The following is a 22,593-nucleotide window of genomic DNA, read 5'->3' on the forward strand; positions in this document are numbered from 1 at the left end:
TCATTGAATAGTGCCTACTTAGAATTAAACACTTTCTCAATTTTGAGCTTCCTGATGTATTTCTCAAAGTTTTACTATTTAATTCTGTACTCTAAACAGTAGAGGTAAGAGAAAATATAAATATTTTTAGGCATGGTCATAATCAAATTCAGACAAACTCAAACATAGAATCCTAGAAGGGTTTGGGTTGGAAGGGACCTTAAAGATCATCTAGTTCCAACCCCCTGCCATGGGCAGGGACACCTCCCACTAGACCAGCCTGCTCAAAGCCCCATCCAGCCTGGCCTTGAACACCTCCAGGGATGGGGCAGCCACAACTTCCCTGGGCAGCCTGTTACTTCTCTGAGCAATCCTGATGTGTCTTTTCCCCCCCTGCCCTGCCATTTCCCTTGTCTTCCCTTACCAATGAACCCAAATAACATCATCCTCCTGCCTTCAGCGGTCAGAAATACTCAGGTGTCTGTGCCGCTGCTGCTTGGATGGCAGAACCCCAGCGTTGCTCACAGCAGGTCTCCGCTTGCTGCGGGGAAGGGGAAGGGCACCCCCCCATGGCCAGTGGTGAGGCTCCATGTTTTGGGGGCATATGGTCTGACAATGCTCGTCTTCCCAGGTGGTGCTTTGGCATCCATAAAGTTTGTGTCTGCTCGCTCTCCTCTGCTTAGCTGATTTTTAATTTTTTTTCTTCCTTTCACAATACCATTTAGAAAAGTAAATTTAATTGAGGCTGGGCGGGGGGGGGTGGGTTGTCGGTGTCTGGAATAGTTTGAAAATGTTAAGTTCTTGCATATTTTTTCAATTCATAAATTTTCCCTCTCATGGCCTCATCTTCCATATATATGTATGTGTATATAGCATGCATGGAATAGAATTATGTGTGTCTGTACATTTTTTGTGTTCATAATACACATATATAAATACACATTTATAACACCCCGTAACCCTGCCTGGCTGCAAGAGACTGAGCTGTTGGCTTAAAAACCACATTCACGCAGTTCCTCCTAATGGGGCACTGCCATTTGTGACACTGGGGAGCAGTGGCTGGCACGCAGCTGGGCCAGCACCAAGGGACACCAAGGTGTGTTTTGACTTCAGAACATGAGGCTCCTGTAAAATACTCACAGTATGAGGAAAAAACACCACCAGTCACTTCAAAGAACAGGTCATGCAGCTTTTATTTAATTTTTTACCTTTTTGGTAAGGAGGAGGGTTTTCTTTCAGTCAGACCATTCACATACTTGGGACAGTACAGATTGCAGTGAATTTGATGGAGATCTTGCAACATTAGAAAACTTTTCTCGCCATACATCCATTTAAGCAACAGCTTGTAGGTCAGGATGTGAGTGCTCGCGTCAGGTCTGCGCACTGCACTCCAGGTATACAAAGCATTGCAGCAGCACAAGAAATGCCCGCACCGGGCAAAGTACAGTGTGTTTTACATAGTGCAATCACTTTTAGAGGAAAAACTCTAGGAAGGCCACATCTATTTATTTTATTTTTTTATTATTATCATTATTTTTAATCCTGTCAAGTTTACAAATGTGAGGGGGGTAGAAATCAAACCTCTGACTGAATTAGCTTTTGTACAGGTAGGTTTTGTGTATAGGCACGTGCTTTAGAGAGGAGCTCTGAATCTGTTCTGTAATCACGAGAAAGACATATTGCTTTGTGATTCAGAAAGTGTTGTACCATCTCTAACCTTCCTAACACTCTTGGCCAGAGTTGTTAACCCAGCTGTTTGTAGAGTTCCTAGAATACGCTCTTCCCTCTAGTGTAAATCCCCAATAGAGAAATTCAGGTTGCTATTGACAACAATTACAGTTATTCTACTTATGGTCACTTGACCATATTAGGCATTGCCTCTGAATACTCCAGTCCACAGTGAAAACAAATTGCCAGAAACGTGGAGGCTCTTGCTTTTCTGTTACTGTCACTCACCAATACGAAAAAACCCAAGTCGGACAATGAGCTGCTACAGCAAAGCGTCACTGGTAATATTCACCTAATACCAAAAAAAAAAAAAAAAAAGAGCACTCGTGACACTACATGTCATGGTAAGCAGGTTTTTAAAGATACTGCAAAGTGATTTGCCCAGTAAAATTTTAAAATGTACACTGTGCTCGATAGTTCAAACTACAGGTAAACAAAGAGCAGCTCCCTGCAACGAGGTGTAAATCAAAACGTTATAGCACCAGCTCCCAGCACCAAGTTGTTGCCCACTGACCAGTTCGAGTGTACAATGCAGTAGTGCTCGCTGAGGTTTCTGCTACACGACAGCCACAGTGGGACAGCTGTTGCCTGTTTCTTTCTGACTTTTTTTCTTACCAGGTGTGCGCGAATTACATTCCTGGCTCCCCATGGAGAGCGAGTCAGACAACGGGATTGTTACAGTACCAGAAAACACTGAATGGGAAGCGGCACCTGAGGGAAAAAGTAGGTACTGCATACCTGATTGCGAATAAATGGGCGTGGAGGAAACGCAGCATTATCTGAGCAATCCTCTCCCTAACGGGCCAAATCTGAAAGGAGCTGCAGACTGTAAGAAAAGAAACAAGCCTTCCTACGCTGAAAGCCATGGACATGATATTGCCCACACTAATGATTTTATTTCACCATCAGCAAAGCATTTATCCCCAAAAAGCTGTACACATACTGGTCAGATTATGGTGCGGTGTTAACTTTACACTATTAAAAGTCTGTTGCTATAGTGGTCAGGTTTGTCTTTTATCTGAGGAGGGCAAAACAGGAGACAGGCAGCACGGCCACATCATCATATAGCAATTTTACTCCACGTTAATGCAGATATAATCTTTCTTCTTAAGTGCAAATTCAAAAGTATTTGCTAGAAACCAGCATGACTTGGGCTGCTGAGAAATGACAGATGATTCAGTCTCTTACAAATATTGACAATTCTAAATCGTTACAGGTTTCCAAAGCAAGAACAGGGTTACGAACAGGAGGGGAATAAAACATTACCACTATTAAAAAAACGTGTCATTGCAAACTTCGAACACTCTTCAAAAACATATCTAGAAAAGATTGTTTTTCTTTTTTTTGTTTTTCTTTTTTTTTTTCTTTTTCCTGCATCTGAGGAGTGTCCATGCAAAACAATTTTGAGAAGAGCAGTGTTCCACCTGGGCACTACCTTTGTCCCACACAGCTCAGTAAAGTGCTCTCTTGTGCATCCTTTGAGGAAAGAAGTTCTCATTTAAAGTTTGGGGCGGGAGCGGGGGGCGAGGTTGCTAGCTGGGGAAGGCATGGTCTCGGTCAATCCATGCTGAGGTCAGAGAAGGAGGAAGGAGTGAAGTTAACAGTACTCTGCCTTTCAAAACTCACAGACAGGAGGCTGCAAGGGAGGAGCATGCAGGAGAAGCAGAGGTGGGTGTCAGATGAAACCCTGCCCCTGGGAAGCCACAGGAGGTTAACACAGGCTTCATCAGGGGAAGCATTTCATTCCTCACAGGTGACAAATGCTCACTCTGCTGCAGAGTCCCCAGGATTTACTGTTGAGACAGCAGGTAATGAGATCGCCACACATGACACAAGTGAAAATCAAACAGCTTTTCACTTCCTGTGCTGGTGGTTTTTCAACAATTCCTTTGCAGGACAAAGGGGGATCCGAGTAACATTCTTTTGCTGATTTAAAAAAAAAAAAGCAACTTGCCCTCAACATTTTTTATGTTGCGTGCTTATTAACATTCTAGGGCAGATTGTTAGAGGTATTTACTGATAAAACAACTAACCATCAGCTTTAAAGAGTAAAAATAACATTAACGGGGAAAAGAATTTAAGGCATTTTTTATTTTGGCCAGGAATGATGCATGCTACAGAGTCATCTTAATTTTCCCACTAGGTTTTCAGATCACTGCACTTATTTGTTTTTGTTTTACATGGCACTTTGTGTTTTACAACTTAGTCAAGATTTTCAAGTGTTTTCTTCAATATAAATGCCTTCTCTTGTAGCTCAGGTCTGCTGTCTGTCGCCATCGTAGCCAACGAACGAATGAGGTTCTCTCTGCTCTCTGGTGTCAGGCTTTCCCACTGTTGAGATTCTGTGTAAAGACAGACAGACACCAGGCATCAATACCGGAATGCCAAAAAAAGCAACAGGCCATTTCCATCCCCAGACAGGCGGAAAGAGCGGCCGCTTCAGCACTTCACTCGCAGTCCCTACTGCTCTTCCAGGGGAAGGCTACTGCAGAGGATACTCGGGTGCCTCCGCCGCCTCCTGCACAGGGAGCCATGGCCCTTTGGGACAGGCTTGATGGCCTGAGCCTGAAACATGTCAAAACAAGGGCCTGGAAAACACCAATGTTTCCCACTTCACAGCTGCCTCCACGTAATGTAAGATTTTTGCTAGAATAAAGGAAACACAAAGTGCGCAACAGAAATTCAAAGAAAACATGCTACAGAAGAACTGCAGGCAGGTATGACCTCAAGAGCTAAGTAGGCTCCTTCTCTGAAGTACATTCTGCAAGGCTTAAGTCCTAAATTAACGATAAGCTTGGCACTGAAAGGGTGAAAGCTACTCTTCTGCACAAACAGGAGCTCACCTCTCTATGGAGCTTGCACATAACACAGGATGTGACCACACGCTCAGTCCCGTGTGCTCTCCCTGGGACCCTCCTTGCTGGGCATTTTCCTCACCCAAGGAGTATCCAACAGTACTTTAGACCCTGACTTTACCCAAAGTTACTTCAAGCCCTCTCCAAGTTTCCCAAGTCACCAAGCACAGAACTCCGAGTCCCCACCACCCCGAAATCACACAGTGCCGCAAGCAGGAGGTGACACCATCTCTCCAGGGTTCCAGGACACACAGACAGGTGCCTTCCTGACCAAACAGTGGCTCTCCCAGGTGGCAAGCAAAAAGTCTCACCTTGCAGTTTGGTGAGCAGCAGTTCTATCACAGACAAAGCTTCTGTTCTTATGGACGTGTAGCTTTTGTTTTCTAAGAGATTTAAAAAACAAACAAAAAACAACCACACTGAGAACCAAAGACACAGTAACTGTACAAACAGCAGTCACCACAGTGGTCTCCGGACCAGTTTTGTGGTGCTCACTGAGCTCATTTGTGCTGTCAGTCTGCAGTGCTCCTCAGTTAGACACGTTTGAACAGCAGAAAGTGACCAACTAGAGGTAGAGAAGGCAACCAAGCCTTGTGCATCGCCTCTGCTGTCACCACAGTGTTACTGCTCCTCACACATGTTGAAAGAGAACAACGCTGGCATAGCTGCAATGTGATCATGTCTGTGCATAACAGGCTGTTCTTTTGGTGAGTTGTAAAGGCTATAAGCCACCCAAATTCTAGCAACTGGCATTAAGTGAGGGCACATAAACCCTATGCCATCAAGCACAAGCTTGTCACAAAAAGTTATGTGGTCTCCTGAGCCAAAATCTTATTGAAGTCTCATTCCAGGAGGACTGATAGTTAGAAGAAACTTTCCCCAAAGGCAACTCTGGATTCATAGCTAGCTCTGAAGTAGGTGCTGCCTTTAGGCATACCAGAAACAAGAGTCACATGGAGGTGTGAGGGGACTTGGGGCACTGTTACGGTCACAGGACAAGTGGGAACACTACCAAGGTAATAAGCAGCCCCACGTCTGTCAACATTACTTAGGTAGCACTAACAGCCCCATGGGTACTCTGCTCAAGCAGAGCACAAACTGCCTCAAAGCCTTGGAGCATCATGCATTGGCTGTCTGAGAAAATCTGGGGTCTCTCCAATCCATACGTATCCAAGAAGTCTGAACTGTGGAGGAGAAAAACTTGTGTTTCATTAATTCCGTAATAGCTTGATTATGTGGGGTCCACCTTCTGCATGGAGAAAATTACTACATTTGCAATTTGCGCTCCTGAGAGACTGCATGCACAGGAGTCTGCTGTCTGCCTCTCCCTCCCCTTTCAAAGCTCTCTTGCACCAGAGAAATTTACTTCTCTGTGCACGGCACCCAGCACAGTACCATCTTCAAGTTACTGCAAAATCAGAATTATCACAGCACAGTGCAAAGAAGGGCAAAATGTTATCTCTGACAGCTTAGGCTTCTTCTGCACTTTATCCACCAGCCAACCCCCAGAGGAGGAATGCATTAACATGCAATTCATCATCAACCACAAATCAGGCAAAGTCCATTTACCTAAAGAATGCGTGATAGATGAAGAGGTTTCCAACAGTATTTCTGTCAAAGCCACAGGGTCTGAGTGCTCCTCATCAAACAGCATTAGCCTGTGAAACGCAAAATCATCATCAGACACCCTGCATCACTGGGACAGGAGTCTGCTCGTCTTCCTCTGAGATTCCAGTGTCATCCTCAATTTCATTGAACACTTTGAAGCAACAAAGGAAAGAAACACCATTGAAGTGGATTGCAAAAAGGAGAATTACCCTTGAAAGTAGGCATTCATGGCTTGCAGCACTCCAAGCTGCACTTTCCATGTGCTGAGCTTCAGACGGTCACACATTAACTTGCAAAACTCTTGGGAATAGCAACCTATAGAAAAATAAGGATGTCACTGTGTTACCACAGGGAAAGGCTGAAGGAAACACTTCCTGCTCTGTTTCTTGTGCTCCTCTCCAAGTGACATCAAGCTAGTCGCTGCATATGACCAAGTCAACATCCTGATATACCCAGTTCCTCCACCTTGTACCAGCTTTGATGCAAACATAAACGTGAGCAGCAGAACTAGGCTGCTACTGACTAGGAAAGCCGCCTCAGGCATCCTACATATCTCCACAAACTCACAACAGTTTGGTGAAGTGAATTTAAGACAACAGTAAAGGAATTTCGCCAAGGATGGGCTACCCTCTGGTAAAGCTGCTGGGGCAGCTTTCTCACTGAAGATATTGCAAGCTGCAGACAGTGAGATCCTGCATCTCCACAGGAGCCTCCCCACTCCACACATGATCTCCAGGTCTGTCCCTCCTCCCCCTTTTCATTTTAAGTGGAAACAGTTTGAGCTGAGAAAGTTCACTCTGAACACCATTAGCTGACTTACGCTGTGTCTCCGGGCTCCTCGGCCAGGCTTTGCCCAGGGTCTCGAAGGCGCAGATCAGGGACTCCATCTGCACCTCTTTCTCCCTCATGTCCTCGTCCTCTTCGTCGTGCTTTGGTAAATCCGTGCCCATGCTCTCAAGAGAGTTCTGCGGAGGCCATGGGGGGAAGGTATGATGGACAGCAGGATGAGGGCAGGCTCGCCACACACTTCAGCGCAATTCAGTCTTCCCTGGCAGCCTGTGCACACCAGTCCTTGTACCCAGTCAGTGCCTCCATACAGATGGAGCACAGGCCCCCTTGGCCACCAGTAGCTCTGGCGCTATCGGCAGCCTGCAGAAGCACACAGCGGGCTCCGTGGCCTCGCATCCAAACATCTCCCTGTGCTATACGAGTCCCACTCGCAGAGCTGCGGAGCACTGCAGATACTAAACAGAAGCACTCTACACAGCTTCCTAGGAGTCCCTTGCTGCCTGTAGCACAGCCAGGAATTAACTTTCAATGCTGTATTGGGGCAGTGTTGGACACCACAGGGAGGACATCAGTTGGGCTAATTTAGAATTTGGGCAGCACAGGTACAACCCCCCCAGGGCTCAGCAACGGTCTGGTATTCAGCCCCACCAAGGACCTGCTGAGTGTGGGGTATCCTCACATCAGCAGCCTTCTGGGCAGAAGCCTGGTGTGTACTTAACAGCATCAGATGGACTGTCACCACTTGGGTGTTTTGCTTTGAAAGAGGGAAAACTCAGAAGTTGAACTGTCACCTTCTTTATCATGGGAAAGATGATATCTGCCAGCTCCTGGAACCGGTCTTCCTTTGTTGCCTGCAGCACACCAGCCGCACAGCGCAGTGCCACCATCTTATACTTTAGATTCTCCTTCCGACATTCTTTCAGGACAGCCTGGACAATATCACTGATGGTGGGCTGGCCAGGCACTGACTTCAGCAGCTCTGCACTGAAACACAAGTCACACAAAAACTGTCAGACCCACATTAATCCCTTTCCAAATATCACTTTTCCCACAGGTAGGAATTAATTCCTCTGTCCAGGTACAGGGTTGCCTATCAACAATTGTAACTAAAGGTAGACTCTGGTGCTCTTCTTTGCTCTTACCCTGTCTGTTCTCCCTGCTTCTTTCCTGTCTTTCCTCATATGCTTCCTATGCACTTTCCCCCCTCACTCTTCTGCCTCTTCCTCTCTTTTCCCCTCTCTGATGTCCATCCTTCCCCTTAGTCTCTTCTTTCTTCTTAGCAATTCTGGCCTCCCAACATCCTCTTCCTTGCCCTAAATTAACCATTTACCTCTGCAGGTCGCTCGCTTGCCCCTCACAGCTCTCACCAGTGACAAGCAGAGCGGAGAGAGATTCCTCACATGCTGATGGGAGATCAGGAAGGTGTTCACAACTTTCTGGTCTCTCCTTAGCACCAGACAGGCATGCAACACTGTGCAACAACCTCCTTTTTGAGATATCAGTTCCTGAGAGTAACACCTCTTTCAAGACACTTACTTGCATGCAGAGACGACACTGGCAATGGCCTTTAACAGCTCCTCCTGCAATGAGTAAAACAGATACCACTGAGAAACGCTACACAGCCGAATGGCACAGTCCGGCCGCACAGGGGAAACCTTTGTACTCTGCTGTGACAGGTAGTGGGGAAATATGCGTGTGACACCAGCCCAGAGAAGTGATGTCTGCCTCCTGCCACTCCTGCTGTAGAGGCTGCAGATGACTTGGCTTTCCGTCTGCACTGAACTGGCAGTGGAAAGGGGCCTCACAGCGCCTCTGAGCACAAGCTAGTACCCCTCAAGGCTAGAATATGGTGCAGTGGAAGTTGTCTAAGTGGGAACCCAACTCCTAAAGCAACCTGAATTCCACCTACTTATCTTCCCTGTCATTTTTTTATCAGCTAAATGCAGGGCAAAAGGCAGAATCCCTAAGCCAGACTTCCTACACATGCTGCTCTGCAGCACAGAACATTGCATTTCTTGGCTTGAGGGCCACATGCTGGTGCTCACAGCAATCCATGAGATGTCAGTGCCTTTTTTACCTTCCCAGTCCAGGTTCTCCCTGGCAGACCTTGCAGAAGTGCAGAGAGCACTATTCCCAGATGCGGCGGTACAAGGGAGCTTGTCTGTTTGGCAATTGATGCCATAGCAGCAGCTCCCTGGGCTTTCATCTTCCAGGACTGGGACTGCAGAGCCTTCTGCGTAATGGTTATCAACTCCTGCATATACAGTCTGATGCCGCCCTGAGTACCTGCATGTCAAACAGAGAAAATCAGTAATTTTGCCAAAAAACAAACAAAAATATGATCTTATTTTTAAAAAAGCAAAAAAACCAAAGCAGTTATAGATTTATCTTTTTTTGGCCATGAAACATATCAGCAAGGCCTACTTCAGGCAAAGGGGTAAAGACTTCCTCCAGGCTGACTGAAGATGGGTTTTATTTTCTAGGTCTTCCAAAGGAAAACTTTACCACATATCTAGACAAAGAGCTCATTTCAGTCCTTCCACATGGCAGACACTAGACATTGGGTTAGCCTGTTTCTAAGGATATAACTTTTTTTTTTTTCCCCAAGAACGGGTCACTGGAAAACCTTTTTGCAGCTCCTTTCACAAACTCCAGAAAAGTAATCTGGTGACTGGAGGACCAGATCTGAAATTGGGTCAGAGAAGAAGCCAGTAAAGTCATTGCACCATGCATCCAGATCTCCCTCTATAGACAGAAAGCAGGGCAAAAAATCCCTTTTATAGCTTTAAGACCACAGGCATCACCAGGGAGATCTCCAACCCAAGAGACAGGCCAAAGTCCCCTGTAACTGGTAAAGGGATCAGGAGCTCAAGTTGTGTCTCCTTCATCCCTCTGACATCAGCAATGGACGAGGGAATATGTAGGAGGAGTCAACAGGTCAATTCATGGCTCCGGGACTGGTGTCGTCGACAGGGCTTTGGATTTTACAATCGCGGCTTGGTATATGAGGCACCAGAGCTGCGAGCAGCTAATTCGATGCACTTGTCTAGAGGGGAAAAGGATTCTGGGGCAGGAGTTGGCAGGGCTCATTGATAGGGCTTTAAACTACATTTGAAGGGGGAAGGGGCAATAATTTCATGCTTGCCTGTGACAAACAGTGGGGCAGCACATCAGGGGCAGAGGGATGGAGTCCTACTAAGGGCTCTTAACTTGTTGCCCTGAGGCAAGCCAGGGACGATGCACCGGGACACCCCAAGGGAATCAAGGGGGATTCGCACAAGACGGCCAGCCCAGCTGAAGTGCCTCTACGCGAATGCACGCAGCTCGGGCAACAAACAGGATGAGTTAAGGGCCACTGTGCTGCTGGAAAGCCACGACATAGCGGCCATTACTGAAACTTCGTGGGATGATTCCCATGACTGGAATGCAGGGATAGTCAGATACAAGCTCTTTAGGAAGGACAGGCAGGGCAGGAGGGAAGGAGGTGTTGCCCTCTACATCAGTGACCAGCTAGAATCGATGGAGCTCTATATGGGGACGGACGATGAGATGGTTGAGAGCGTATGGGTTAAGATTAAAGGGAAGATAGGGGAAGGCGATGTTACAGTAGGGGTCTGCTACAGGCCACCTGACCAGCAGAGCCAAGCAGATGAGGCCCTGCATAGGCAGACAGAAGTGGCTTCGCGTTCACAGGCCCTGGTCCTCATGGGGGATTTCAAGCACCCTTCCATCTGCTGGAGGGACAACACAGCAAGGCACCATCAATCCAGGATGTTCCTGGAATGCATTGATGACAACTTCCTCCTTCAAATGGTAGAGGAACCAACAAGAAAAGGTGCTATGCTGGACCTCCTTCTCACCAACAGGGAAGGGCTGGTGAACAACGTGAGGCTCAGGGATAACCTTGGCTGCAGTGACCACGAAGTGATAGAATTTAAGATCCTCACGGCAACTAGGAGGATGTATTCCAAGCTTATGATCCTGGACTTTAGGTATGCAGACTTTGATCGCTTCAGGGATCTGCTGGCCAAAGTGCCGTGGGACAAAGCCCTAGAGGGAAGGGGGGCCCAGGACAGCTGGTCAGTATTCAAGGATCACCTTCTCCGTGTCCAGGAGCAAAGTATACCGACAAAGAGGAAGGCAGGAAAGAATGCTAGGAGACCGGCCTGGATGAGCAAGGAGCTCCTGGACACACTGTCACATAAAAAGAAACTTCATAAGGAGTGGAAGAAAGGACAGCTAGAATGGGGGACATATAAGGAAGCTGTCTGAGCAGCAAGAGACCTGGTGAGAAAAGCTAAAGCTCAGTTAGAATTAAATCTAGCCAAGGAGATCAAGGGAAACAGCAAAAATTTCTATAGGTATATTAGTGGTAAGAAGACTAGGGAGGGTGAGGGCCCCCTCAGAAAAGAAACAGGGGAGCTGGTGACAAGTGCTATGGAGAAGGCCAAGGTTCTTGACAACTTCTTTTCCTCAGTCTTCACTGGCAAGGGCTCCAGCCACACTCCTGGAGTCGCAGAAGATAATGGCAGGGGTTGGAAAGAACTACCCATTGTAAGTGAAGATCAGGTTCGTGACCATCCGACGAACCTGAAAGTAAACAAGTCCATGGAACCCAATGGGATACACCCACGGGTACTGAGGGAACTGGCGGATGAGGCTGCTAAACCGCTCTCTATTATATTCCAAAAGTCATGGCAGTCTGGTGAGGTCCCTACTGAGTGGAAAAGAGGGAACATAATCCCCATTTTCAAAAAGGGAAAGAAGGATGAACCAGGGAACTATAGGCCAGTCAGGCTCACCTCTGTGCCTGGTAGGATTATGGAGCAGATCCTCCTGGAGGCACTGCTGAGGCAGAAGAATAACGAAGAGGCGATCATCTTTGTCAGCAACATGGACAGTGGCACTGAGTGCACCCTCAACCAGTCTGCCGACAACACCAAGCTCTGTGTGGGGCGGCTGACACGCTGGAGGGAAGGGATGCCATCCAGAGGGACCTTGACAGGCTGGAGAGGTGGGCCCATGCCAATCTCATGAAGTTCAACAAGACCAAGTGCAACGTCCTCCATCTGGGTCGGGGCAAGCCCAAGCACTGATACAGGCTGGGCAGTGACAGGCTTGAGAGCAGCCCTGAAGAAAAGGACTTGGGGGTACTGGTGGACAAGAGTGAGCCGTCAGTGTGCACTTGCAGCCCAGAAAGCCAATCGTATCCTGGGCTGCATCAAGAGAAGCGTGGCCAGCAGGTTGAGGGAGGTGATTCTTCCCCTCTACTCCACTCTTGTGAGACCCCACCTGGAGTACTGCGTCCAGTTATGGAGCCCCTACTACAAGAAAGATATGGACGTGCTGGAACGTGTCCAGAGAAAGGCCACGAGGATGATCAGAGGGCTGGAGCACTTCTCCTATGAGGACAGACTGAGAGAGTTGGGATTGTTCAGTCTGGAGAAAAGAAGGCTCTGAGGAGACCTTATAGTGGCCTACCAGTATCTTAAGGGGGCCTACAAGAAAGCTGATGAGGGACTTTTTAGGATGCTGGGTAATGGTAGGACTAGAGGGAATGGATTAAAACTAGAGATGGGTCGATTCAGACTGGACATTAAGAAGTTCTTCATCACGAGGGTGGTGATACACTGGAACAGGTTGCCCAGAGAGGTGGTGGAAGCCCCATCCCTGGAAGTTTTTAAGGCCAGGCTGGATACCACTGAGCATCCTGATCTAGTGGGAGATGTCCCTGCCCATGTCAGGGAGGTTGGAACTAGATGATCTTTAAGGTCCTTTCCAACCCTGACAATTCTATGATTCTATGATTCAGAGTGTGCATCAGCCCTTAAAGGCTGGCATCAAAATTTCCAAAAATGTCCATCTATTTGCACCACAATCAGGGCCATACTGGAGTGGCATTCAGTGCCTCACAATCTTTAAAATACTTCTCCTGACTGTGTCTGTGTATCCTCAGCAATCAACACCTCTGTAATTATTTTAAACAGCCACAGAGAAGCTAACCTGCTGAAACTCATACAAGATATCTTTAGTTAGGAAGAAAATGGAAACAAGCTTCCCAAATCTCTTACCATGAGAACTCTGTATTTCCAAAATGGATTTCCAGAAAGCATGATATTTCTTGTCCCATGTTTCCCAGAAAGGTTTTACCATTCTTACTGTAACTTACCAGGTACATTTTCCTGCCAAACTTCAGTCCACAGAGTAGAATTCTCTTTTTCTCCTTTCTCTTCATCGGGAACCTCATGCATGCCAAGAAAAGCCAATGGCAGCACATGTTTGGCATGGTTCTTCACTACATCTGGACTGTAGCGTCCCATAGCATGCAAAGTTAAAGCACAGCCTGTTCTGTAAACTGGCTCTGAAAGAGCAAAACAATCACACGTTAGGACTGGGAAGCAGGATTTTCCTTTAACAGCTTGGTCTGCCTCTTGGGAAGCAGAGGAATGCACAGTATTGTATAATGATGCATGGGAATTATTAAGCCAGTGAAATGAAACATCACAATATAGAAATGCTTCTTTACCAGCTTTTGCTATCACCAGGAACTTTTTCTGCACTGTATTCTGTAACTGAACAACTCAAAAGCAACATACCTTCCTTCTCCATGTACCAACTGCTGAGTTTGTGCAACAGCTTCTCAGTGCTACTGTCCCGGGAAGTCTGTAACAGGGAAGAGGCTCAAATCACTCAAACACTTCAAAACAAAAAACACAACAAAAAGCAAAATAAAACCTAAAACCATCTCAAGCCTGAACTCACCCGGACTAGATGCCCCATAGCAAAGGCAAAAGACTTCTGTATCACACTGTTGCGATCAGTCAGGCCACTAAGTAAAGCACTCATAAGTTTGCCTGTTGGAAGAGAAGTATCATGTTTTTATTGCTGGGGCAAGAATTACAATAGCCTGCATTTCATTAGATTGTCTGTATTTACGCATGTTTCCTCATCACTTGTTTGCAGAGTTATAGGTCTGTCTGGTCCTTATGTTTAAACAAGTGCACACCATAACACAGCATAACACAGCAAGGGTCAGCAGCAGCTAGTGTTTTGCCAGCCTCAGCCTGCAGACCTTGACCGATAATCATAGAATCATAGAATGGTTTGGGTTGGAAGGCACCTTAAAGATCACCTAGTTCCAACCCCCCTGCCATGGGCAGGGACACCTCCCACTAGACCAGGCTGCTCAAAGCCCCATCCATCATGTTTCTGTACATGAGCACCCCAGCTGATCATGCTTTCAGCTTTATTTCTATTTTGCAACAGAAAGGTGACATTCTTTCTACTATCAAATCATAATAAACTGTAAAGAGAAGACTAAGATCCAAGGAAGCGAAGTCACTGTTTATGGTCCTCCCATAGCTCAAGTTGAAGGAACAAGTGCATATCAACAGCACAGCACTAACACAGGCATTGTTTGTCTGCTCCAAGAAAGTCTAGACATATTTTTGTCTGTTCCTGCTGGGCACTAGCAAATTCCCTCAACTCCTTCCTCTGCCTCTTCCAACTTCGTGAGGTGTTTAACATCCCCAGGACCTACCCCCAGCTAGCCAGTCCCATACCAACACGGCAACTTCAAACAGCTGTCTGAGGAAAATATACACATAAAAATCATTCCTGTGATAAAATCAAGGGCCAATAGGGAGGAAATAGTACCTACAGAACAGCAACAAAAAGCATCTTTAAAACTTGACACTGGGAACAAACCTTACCTGAATAAGGTGTTAAGTCCTGAGGACACTGTGTGGTTAACGACACAATTACACTGGCGCAGCCTCCCTGGAAGATTGCAAGGGAAAACAAAGGTAAGATAAAACAGTATTAGGTCCTGGTTATTACTGTTAATACTTGCTGCAGTGCCATATGGACCCATACAACATCATCTAGGCTCACTGAGCCTCTGCCCTGATAAGCTGGGAGACACGGGTAGAAGGAGAAAAAGAGTCTGTAACAAATAAATGACAAGACTTGAATTAGGAAGAGAAAAAGTCTCCAGAACCCACACTCAGGATAGGTGGGTCCTGTGAGCTTTACAGCTATCAAGGACAACCTTCTGCACTGAAGTGTCACAGAGCACAAAAGCCGTGTAGCCCAGGGAAGGACAGGGCAGCATACATTTAGAAAGCCACAAGTAATGTAGGTGGATTGAGGCTCAGATATAAAACGACTCCTGTACGAATGAGCCTGAGCTGTGACTTTAAAAGAGACAGTCAAAAGAACAGTATTTACGTTGACATGGCTCTGCGTTCCCTTCTCCATTTCCAAATGAACTATTAAAATCAGACATACCTTTGTGCCAAGGCCTACTCCACTTTTGATGAGTTCACACAGCCGAGGAACCAGCTCACCCAGGACAGAGACATCCAAATACTGCAAGCTCTAGAGAAGGGCAAGAGATGGGGGAAAAATAAAAGAAAAAAGAAAGGTAATAGTGGCAGACTTAAGCTGCTCTACTTCCAGCTGAGGCCTGCCTCAGTTCTGCAAGCTGGTCTTCAACCGAATCATGAGTTTGCTGCGTGGTGGGAAAAAGGCGCCATAAAGTGGCTTCCACCACATACAGATTCTCACCCCACTTCAATGCTGAGCTGACCCTGCTCAAGTTATCACTTGCTGGACCTGATGTAGTTCTGCACTCCAACTGTTTAGAAAGCTGAAAGTAACACGCTAGCAAGAACTCCTTTTGGGGAGGGACAGGGATGCAAACGTGTGCATATGTTAGGATAAAACCCAACATTCCCCCAGCTGTCTGAACCCTGAAGTAATAACGTATCCAAAGTAGACAATGAAATGAAACTAGTCAAGACAGTTTTTAAACAGGTCAGGACAAACAAGTGCAATGAATGACATAAAGGTACAAGAGGGATGTTACTGGTAACATTTCTAATCTCATACGCCTAAAATGCCACTGGGCGAAGCAGGAAGCCTCATGTTTCCAGCACTCTGTGCAGCACACTGTCTGCAGAGGGGAGATCCATCCTCTAGCAAGTTCCAGCATCACACACCAACTGAAGGTAGCCCTCTCTGAGCTTCAGAAGTCAGATCTGCTGTCACTTCCCTCTCCTGCTATGGTACGGCGAAGGGAATAATCCATTCTACCATGTAACCTCCCAGCCAGCCTCAGAATACAGAGGAATAGAGAGAACGTTGCTCATTAGCCAGGACATCTTCATCCTATCCAGGGAAGCCATACCATCTCTCCACTCCCCAAGGAAATCACAAGCATTGATTGGGGCAGCACAACTGTCCCCGCAGGGCTGGCAGTGGACAGGCACAGCCTGGAGGAGGGACAGCAGCAGCTGCTGCAGACTGCAGGGTGGCAGTGAGTACACTTGTACACGGAGCCTTTCATCCCCAGCCACTTCACACACTATTTATAGAGACAGCTCCATCTGATACCAAAATGCAGCTCCACATGCTATTATGTGCAGGAAGACTTGCTGTTGCTACTTTTCCATAAGCACAGGAAACTATAGAATAGCTATAAGAATAGTTCTGGTGGCTATGTTTCTCCTAAAACTTGCTCAGCGCCCACACCCCCTGCCTGCTTGCATGCCCTGGCTGTGTACACTGCATGAGCAGAAAAGAGGGATCTTTTCTTTGGGAAGGCACAGGCTTTTAGAGAGGGCAGGCAGCTCTGACAAGACAGACCCTGCAGCACAGTTTCTGGGCATCAGCAACTCCTCCTCCAGCAGCAGGAAACTATGGTGCCAAACACCAGCTGCTGACAGTGCTTTCAGTGATACCAGCATTTTCTCTAAGTACTTCCACCATCAAAGCACTGTCAAGGACCAGGTAGTGATAGATAAGGCACCACGAGGCAAGGGTTGGACAGCATTTGTGCCTTAAGAACAACAACTATAATCAGTTGGAGGTGAGGCATAATGGCAGCTGGGATAATGCAGAACCAGCTGAGTCCCCAGCCAAAGAAAAGCACTTGAAAGACGCCTCTTTATCAAAGCAGGCAGGTCTCCAGGTGAAGAAACAATCCGTCTAACTCCAAATGGAGACAAGTTTCCTTACAACTGATCTGAGGAACAAGCTGTGGCAACAGGACTAGAGATGTCAGTACATAAAACATAAGGCAGACAGACATCCACATGGAGATGTAATAATAAAATGAACCCTGAAAAGGTATTCTGTAAAGCTCCCATTTTGATTCCTATTCTTCTCCTGCAACATACCTTACACTGAACCTGTGTGAACCAAGTACTTACCATGTTAATGGTTTCCATCATGGGAGATGACTTGACAGCACTAAGTCTGGCGCTATCCATTGCAGTCTAAAAAAAAAGAAAAAAACAAAACCGAGTGTAAATTCAACATGAAAACAGTGGAAAGCACAACATCAGCTATAACTCACTACCTCACAAACTCAAACCAAAATCCATTTCAATTGTATACAGACAGAGAGTAATTATGTCTACAAACTATAAATGTCTCTCCTTCAAAGGCAGATGGATGTTCTAGCAGGAGGTAAACCATGCACTCCTGCCATTATAGAAACAAAAAAAAAGAAAAAGAAAAAAAAGGGGGAAAAAAGAAAGAAAGAAAGAAAAAAGGGAAAAAAAGAGAAAAAAAACCCACGTTGACCTATTGTTCATTCCTTTCTGATTTGCAAAGGGCAGAGTTTGACCCCTTTCTCTCCCCACAATGAAATTAGTTAAATTTGCTCCTGAACAGTGGGTTTCAGTCACTTTCCCAGAAGACTGCTACTGATCAATTCAGTTCTTTGAGAGAGATTAAAGGACACAGTGCTGACAACATCCACCTCCTGCCCAGAGTGCTGTGGCACACCTTCTAATTTATGTTACAAGAAGTCCTGCAGTTAATCCCCTGGGAAAAACAGCAGCAAAGTTTGACAGTACAGGTGCATTCCAGATAATTATTACAGACTCTCTCTTCTCCTGTTTCACAGTTGTACGTGTTGCTGATGTGACATTTAACAACAGTTCTTACTAAGATTGTTCTTCACTTTCTGAAATTTACGGTGGTCTAGTGAATAAAAAAAATCACAACCCTTCAAAAAAACCCCCGCATTTGTCCAGCCATATTCCAATGACCAAACTTTTTAAAGTAACTTATTAGCTACTTCTCTTTGCATCTTTGAACACCTCTCAAGGATATCTGCTATTTTTCTGTTCACTGAATGAAGCTCAAATCTTTGTTCTCTCTGTTGTGTTGATAATTTCCCCATTATAACCACACTTACTTTCTCCTGATCTGTTGCACAAAGACTCAAATAATTGAGGACTTGAGGCTCCAGCACACTCAAGGATTCCAGCAGGGCTGGGATAAGTTTTGGCGCGTGAGGTTTCAGCATAGAGCCGGCACTTTTGCTGATCTTCACAAGAGTGTTAATACTGGAAAAAGATCAAAGGGAAGGTCAACAGAAAAACACACAGACTTGGCTGAAAAGCCTCTCTGGTCTACTCTAATCCAGTACCAACAAAAAGGCTAATCCAAATCTCAGATACACCAATATAAATCTACCTGCAACAAGCACCTGTGTGTTCTTCTGCTTAAGCAAAATCTTACCCTCACCCTGAGCTTCTAACTGATGCCATGCTTTGCATGGACATTGCTTACTTTGGCCAGGGTATCACAAAGGGAATGGGCAAAAAGCCCGTACTACAGACAGATGTAGGAAGAAATAATACATCTTCATGTTTTAAAGAAGCTCTGGGCAAAGTCACCCCAGAGACATCCATTGTCCCTGCCCAAAAGAACCCAAATTATAATGATTTGTTCAAAGCTCACTTGTCAGTTTCAGACTGACCACATCTCTCAGGCTACGTTTTGACAAAGGGTTTTCATATATTCAAAAGGGATGAAAAAATCCAATAAACATTCAGTATAATTTATTAGGAGTTTTCTAACCTTCCTGGATAATCATGTTCAATAAAAGAAAATTATTTTTGCAAAGACCCAGGTCTGAATTTTCAAGCTTTTCTGTCCTTCAAGCAAATGAAGGAATAAACAAGGCTACAAACTGACAAGCATATGAAGTCCCTACACATCAAGGGACATCGAACCGTTACATGACATAAAATGTATTTGAACAGTGTGACCAAATGCAGTCACCTGTGGGATGTGATCTGTCACTACTAACAACCAGTCGTGAAATAAGACCTGGCTTTTCAAGAACTACCGTGGGATTTTTTGTTTACAAAAATGCCAGTCCTGAAGGACAGCCTCAAGCGCAGCAAACTGCCTGCAGATCAGTTTGCCAGTTGTACAGGGAGAAAGGACCTTCCTGCTGGGAACTGAATCTGGACATTTGCAGAGAGGCCAGGCACTCTCAAAGGACAGAGTTCCTGGTGCTGCTGTTTGAAGGCAGTGAGAAAAGTACTCAGCAGGAAAGCTGTTTTGGGGAGAAACTTGTCACTTCAAATGCAAAGAACATTCTGCAACCGAGGTGCATAAGCTGGGTCTCTTTGGGACAAATCACGACCCGATTCCCGAGGAACTTACATGACGCAAAACTAACCTGAGAGATCGGACTTCAGCAACTGTGCTTACTATTCCTTTGTCTAGGAGGCAAGGGAGCAATACAGCTATCGTCTTCTGACCCACTGCTCCTTTAGAGGGATCACACATTTTCACACAGACCTGGGGACAGGTGAGAATCAGTGTTGCAAGCATGTACAAACCTCCTGCTCAGATTACATTAAAGCACCCTCTCCATCAAACAGAAGCCAAGAGCGACTAGAGCAACTGCTCACAGCCAAACACAGAATCTGTTACACCTTTATTCTCCTCTCCAGGAGGTACTTAAGCCCTAAGCCACATCCCTAAAAGGAGTTTCATCTGTAGTCAGCTTCCAGAAAAAGCAAATTCAGAGCCTTGCAGGTCTCACTCTGGATGAAGAGATGGACCAAATGACCTCTCAGTTGAGGGACAGCCTATCTCAGCCAAATGGATTCAACCATTCCACAAGGCAGGGCAGCAAGACCCAGACCAGAACAGATTCTGCAATTATAATAATGTTTTGGGACCAGATTACCACTTGTGCCATTGAAAAGTCAGGCTGCATTCATTGTGAAGGTTGTGACTTTGAACACAGCTCTTAAGATCCATTTCCATTTCTACCGATGTGACTTTTTTAGAGAAACATCAAACAAAATATTAAGTGATATGTGTGCTACTGTCAAAAAATCTTATGCATTAACAGCACCAGGGAGCGAAGTCCAGACTGGATTACTCTGTTTCACACCAGTGAGGTTCCACTGGGCTTGGTCAGCTAGATCAGTTGGGCCTGGTCAACTGCTGAAGTCAGAGGAAGTTTCCTTTAATCCCAGCCAAAGCGTGGAAAAAAAGGACATCAGAGGAAAAAACCAGTTCATTATATCCCTCCTTTGGATGTATAGAACTTAACACAGCATCATCCTCAAGCAGCAGAACTTAACCAGCATCAACAGAAGTATGCTGGTGAAGCATCACCAGCATGAACAACACCACAGTATATGGTCAAGTTTATTATGATTGCTTTCTAGGGGCATATTCTGTTTATCACAACTGCACCGTATAGTAGAGATCGTTTCAAGACAACAGTCTATGGTAAACAGGTCAGTCCTGCAGATATGATAGTGAATGATTACCTGACACCAAAACCATACACGTCTCCATGTGCAAATGATGAAATTAAGAGTTTTACCTTGCTTAAAGTTTTTAGGGCTAGTTCTGCTGCTTTTCGCACAGTCTCCTAAAAAAGAAGTCAACAATCTATTGTTACTATTTTTAAATCTTCCATAGAATGATTCATATTCATTGTTAAGTATAACACTAGTACTGACAAGGTTATATTCACGGCTAATAATATATCTTTCAAAGAAATTTTGGCTTTATTCCATCTGAGTATCTGGTCTGTTCAATGACAAATACAGTAACAATCCTGCCTGACACTGCCAGGTTCTCTGTGCTTCTGTTCACATTTGTCTCTGTGATATTATTTTGTCGGTTGTCCTTTTCAAAACAAAAATAACACCAAAAACCACACAAACTGCAAAACAAAAACCCACCAAAAAAACCAATGAAACCCAAAACCGAACACAAATAAACCAATGGAACTTTCTACTGCAAAAAATGTATATAGTGCTTTGGGTATTCCTTATTCCCTCCTCAACAAAATGCCTGTTGCTTAGCGATACTTTACTCTACTGAATGTCTAGGACTAAAGAAAGACGGATTAAAAGCAAACAGTGAAATTAGTGCAGGTCTGGTGGCACGTGACACCACCAACAACTAGACTCTTTAACTTGTATTGATGAATTAAGCAGTACCTAACAATATTCCTGGGTACTGAAACACAATCACCTTGACTGGTAATGTCTTAGGACGTTCTAGGAAAAAAATCTGGTCTGACCCAATTAGACTTTCCCAAACCATTTCCAGGTAAAATTAGACCTTTCCCAAAAGGCAGTTTGCAGGCAGTTGCTCTATTTTGGAGGCTAATATAGCTCATTAGCACTGAGGCAAAACTGTTCAGTATGTTTTAGTGCCCAGGAACATTTATGAACACAGTAAATCTACTCTAGTGTGGAAGCAACTTCCTGGTACACAGTGAACTCTGGAAAACAGCTCAGCCTTGCTTAAGCTTGAGGAGAGATGTCTGGATCAAGTGACAACACAACTCAAAACTGGAAGGACCCAAGGACCGACTTCATCTATGCAAGTCATATAAGCATAGAAGTAGTCCAAAATAAATGTTTCTATACTCAAGAGTTAAGCAAATGCTTAGGAATTCTTTTATATCCAGGAAAAATGCTGAACCACCAAGAAAAAGCACAGCAGGAATGAAAACCAACACTTAAAACCATGAGAAACATACAGAAAGAATTTCTAGGGCAGCAGGGAAATTTTAACTGCAAGTGCCTGAATTTGTAGTCTGCTTAATATCCAAAACTCCTACTGGCTTCAACTTGATTTCTCGTGAATCTCTCTTTAAACATCTCAGAGCCTGATCATTGTACCTTCTGTTGAAGATTCCTGTTCAATTATCAGTTCCATTACCTTTATGTCATCTTGCACTCTAAAGAGGATTTCCCAGATCTCAGGAAGCTTGTCTATAATGTCATCCAAAGGCCTTCCTCTCAGCAAGTCATTCAGTGCCAGACAGCTGCAAACAAGGAATTTTATTTCCTTCACATGGTGTACTTATTTGATAGAGGTGTATATACAGATACGTTTATAAATCTAAGTAAATGATTAAAAAAAACTGAGAACTGTTTCACATTCCTTATTTTCCCCAAACCCTAAATCTACTTTGTCTCCTTTAGCAGAGAAAGAAACGTTCAGCCAGTCAGGTGAAATCTGAAACAGGTGACAGAAAGTGAGAAAGGCTGATATGGTGAAAATTGCTATTGCAAACATTCCAGTTACAAAATTGTTTCAGATATTATTTTTTTCTGTAAGTATAGGATAAGAACAAAACAAAATGGCCTAATGTTTGGAATTTAAATTGAAATGGAAGTTTTCAATACAGCATAACTACAAACTAATGTAAACAAAAAGCAGCTCATTAAAAATGCTATACCAACTGGCATCCTGCTGCCAGGTACGTATATAGCCAGACTGTCAAGATTTTCTAATACTTAATGTAGTTTAGTATCATGCTCAAGCTACATGCAATACAAAA

General features: G+C 45.0%; 1 protein-coding gene across 3 annotated transcripts in view; it reads right to left on the minus strand.

Annotated features, from left to right (window-relative positions):
• Positions 1-3,778: 3,778 nt before the first annotated feature.
• The window catches only part of ECPAS (Ecm29 proteasome adaptor and scaffold), a 65,294-nt gene continuing 46,479 nt past the window's right edge, over positions 3,779-22,593 (minus strand). For all 3 annotated transcript variants that reach the window (XM_074568942.1, XM_074568943.1, XM_074568944.1), the window contains 18 exons: positions 21,969-22,074; positions 20,614-20,661; positions 19,447-19,568; positions 18,169-18,319; positions 17,174-17,239; positions 15,249-15,338; positions 14,672-14,738; positions 13,722-13,813; positions 13,556-13,622; positions 13,129-13,320; positions 9,037-9,245; positions 8,496-8,539; positions 7,751-7,943; positions 6,991-7,135; positions 6,380-6,485; positions 6,132-6,220; positions 4,874-4,945; positions 3,779-4,049 (listed from right to left, as the gene is read on the minus strand). In XM_074568942.1, coding sequence (XP_074425043.1) covers positions 3,910-4,049; positions 4,874-4,945; positions 6,132-6,220; positions 6,380-6,485; positions 6,991-7,135; positions 7,751-7,943; positions 8,496-8,539; positions 9,037-9,245; positions 13,129-13,320; positions 13,556-13,622; positions 13,722-13,813; positions 14,672-14,738; positions 15,249-15,338; positions 17,174-17,239; positions 18,169-18,319; positions 19,447-19,568; positions 20,614-20,661; positions 21,969-22,074 — 1,999 coding nt within the window. In that variant the 3' untranslated portion in view covers positions 3,779-3,909. The remainder of the gene's footprint in view (positions 4,050-4,873; positions 4,946-6,131; positions 6,221-6,379; positions 6,486-6,990; positions 7,136-7,750; positions 7,944-8,495; positions 8,540-9,036; positions 9,246-13,128; positions 13,321-13,555; positions 13,623-13,721; positions 13,814-14,671; positions 14,739-15,248; positions 15,339-17,173; positions 17,240-18,168; positions 18,320-19,446; positions 19,569-20,613; positions 20,662-21,968; positions 22,075-22,593) is intronic.

The sequence above is a fragment of the Larus michahellis genome, chromosome Z, assembly GCF_964199755.1.
Source record: "Larus michahellis chromosome Z, bLarMic1.1, whole genome shotgun sequence".
NCBI lineage: Eukaryota > Metazoa > Chordata > Aves > Charadriiformes > Laridae > Larus > Larus michahellis.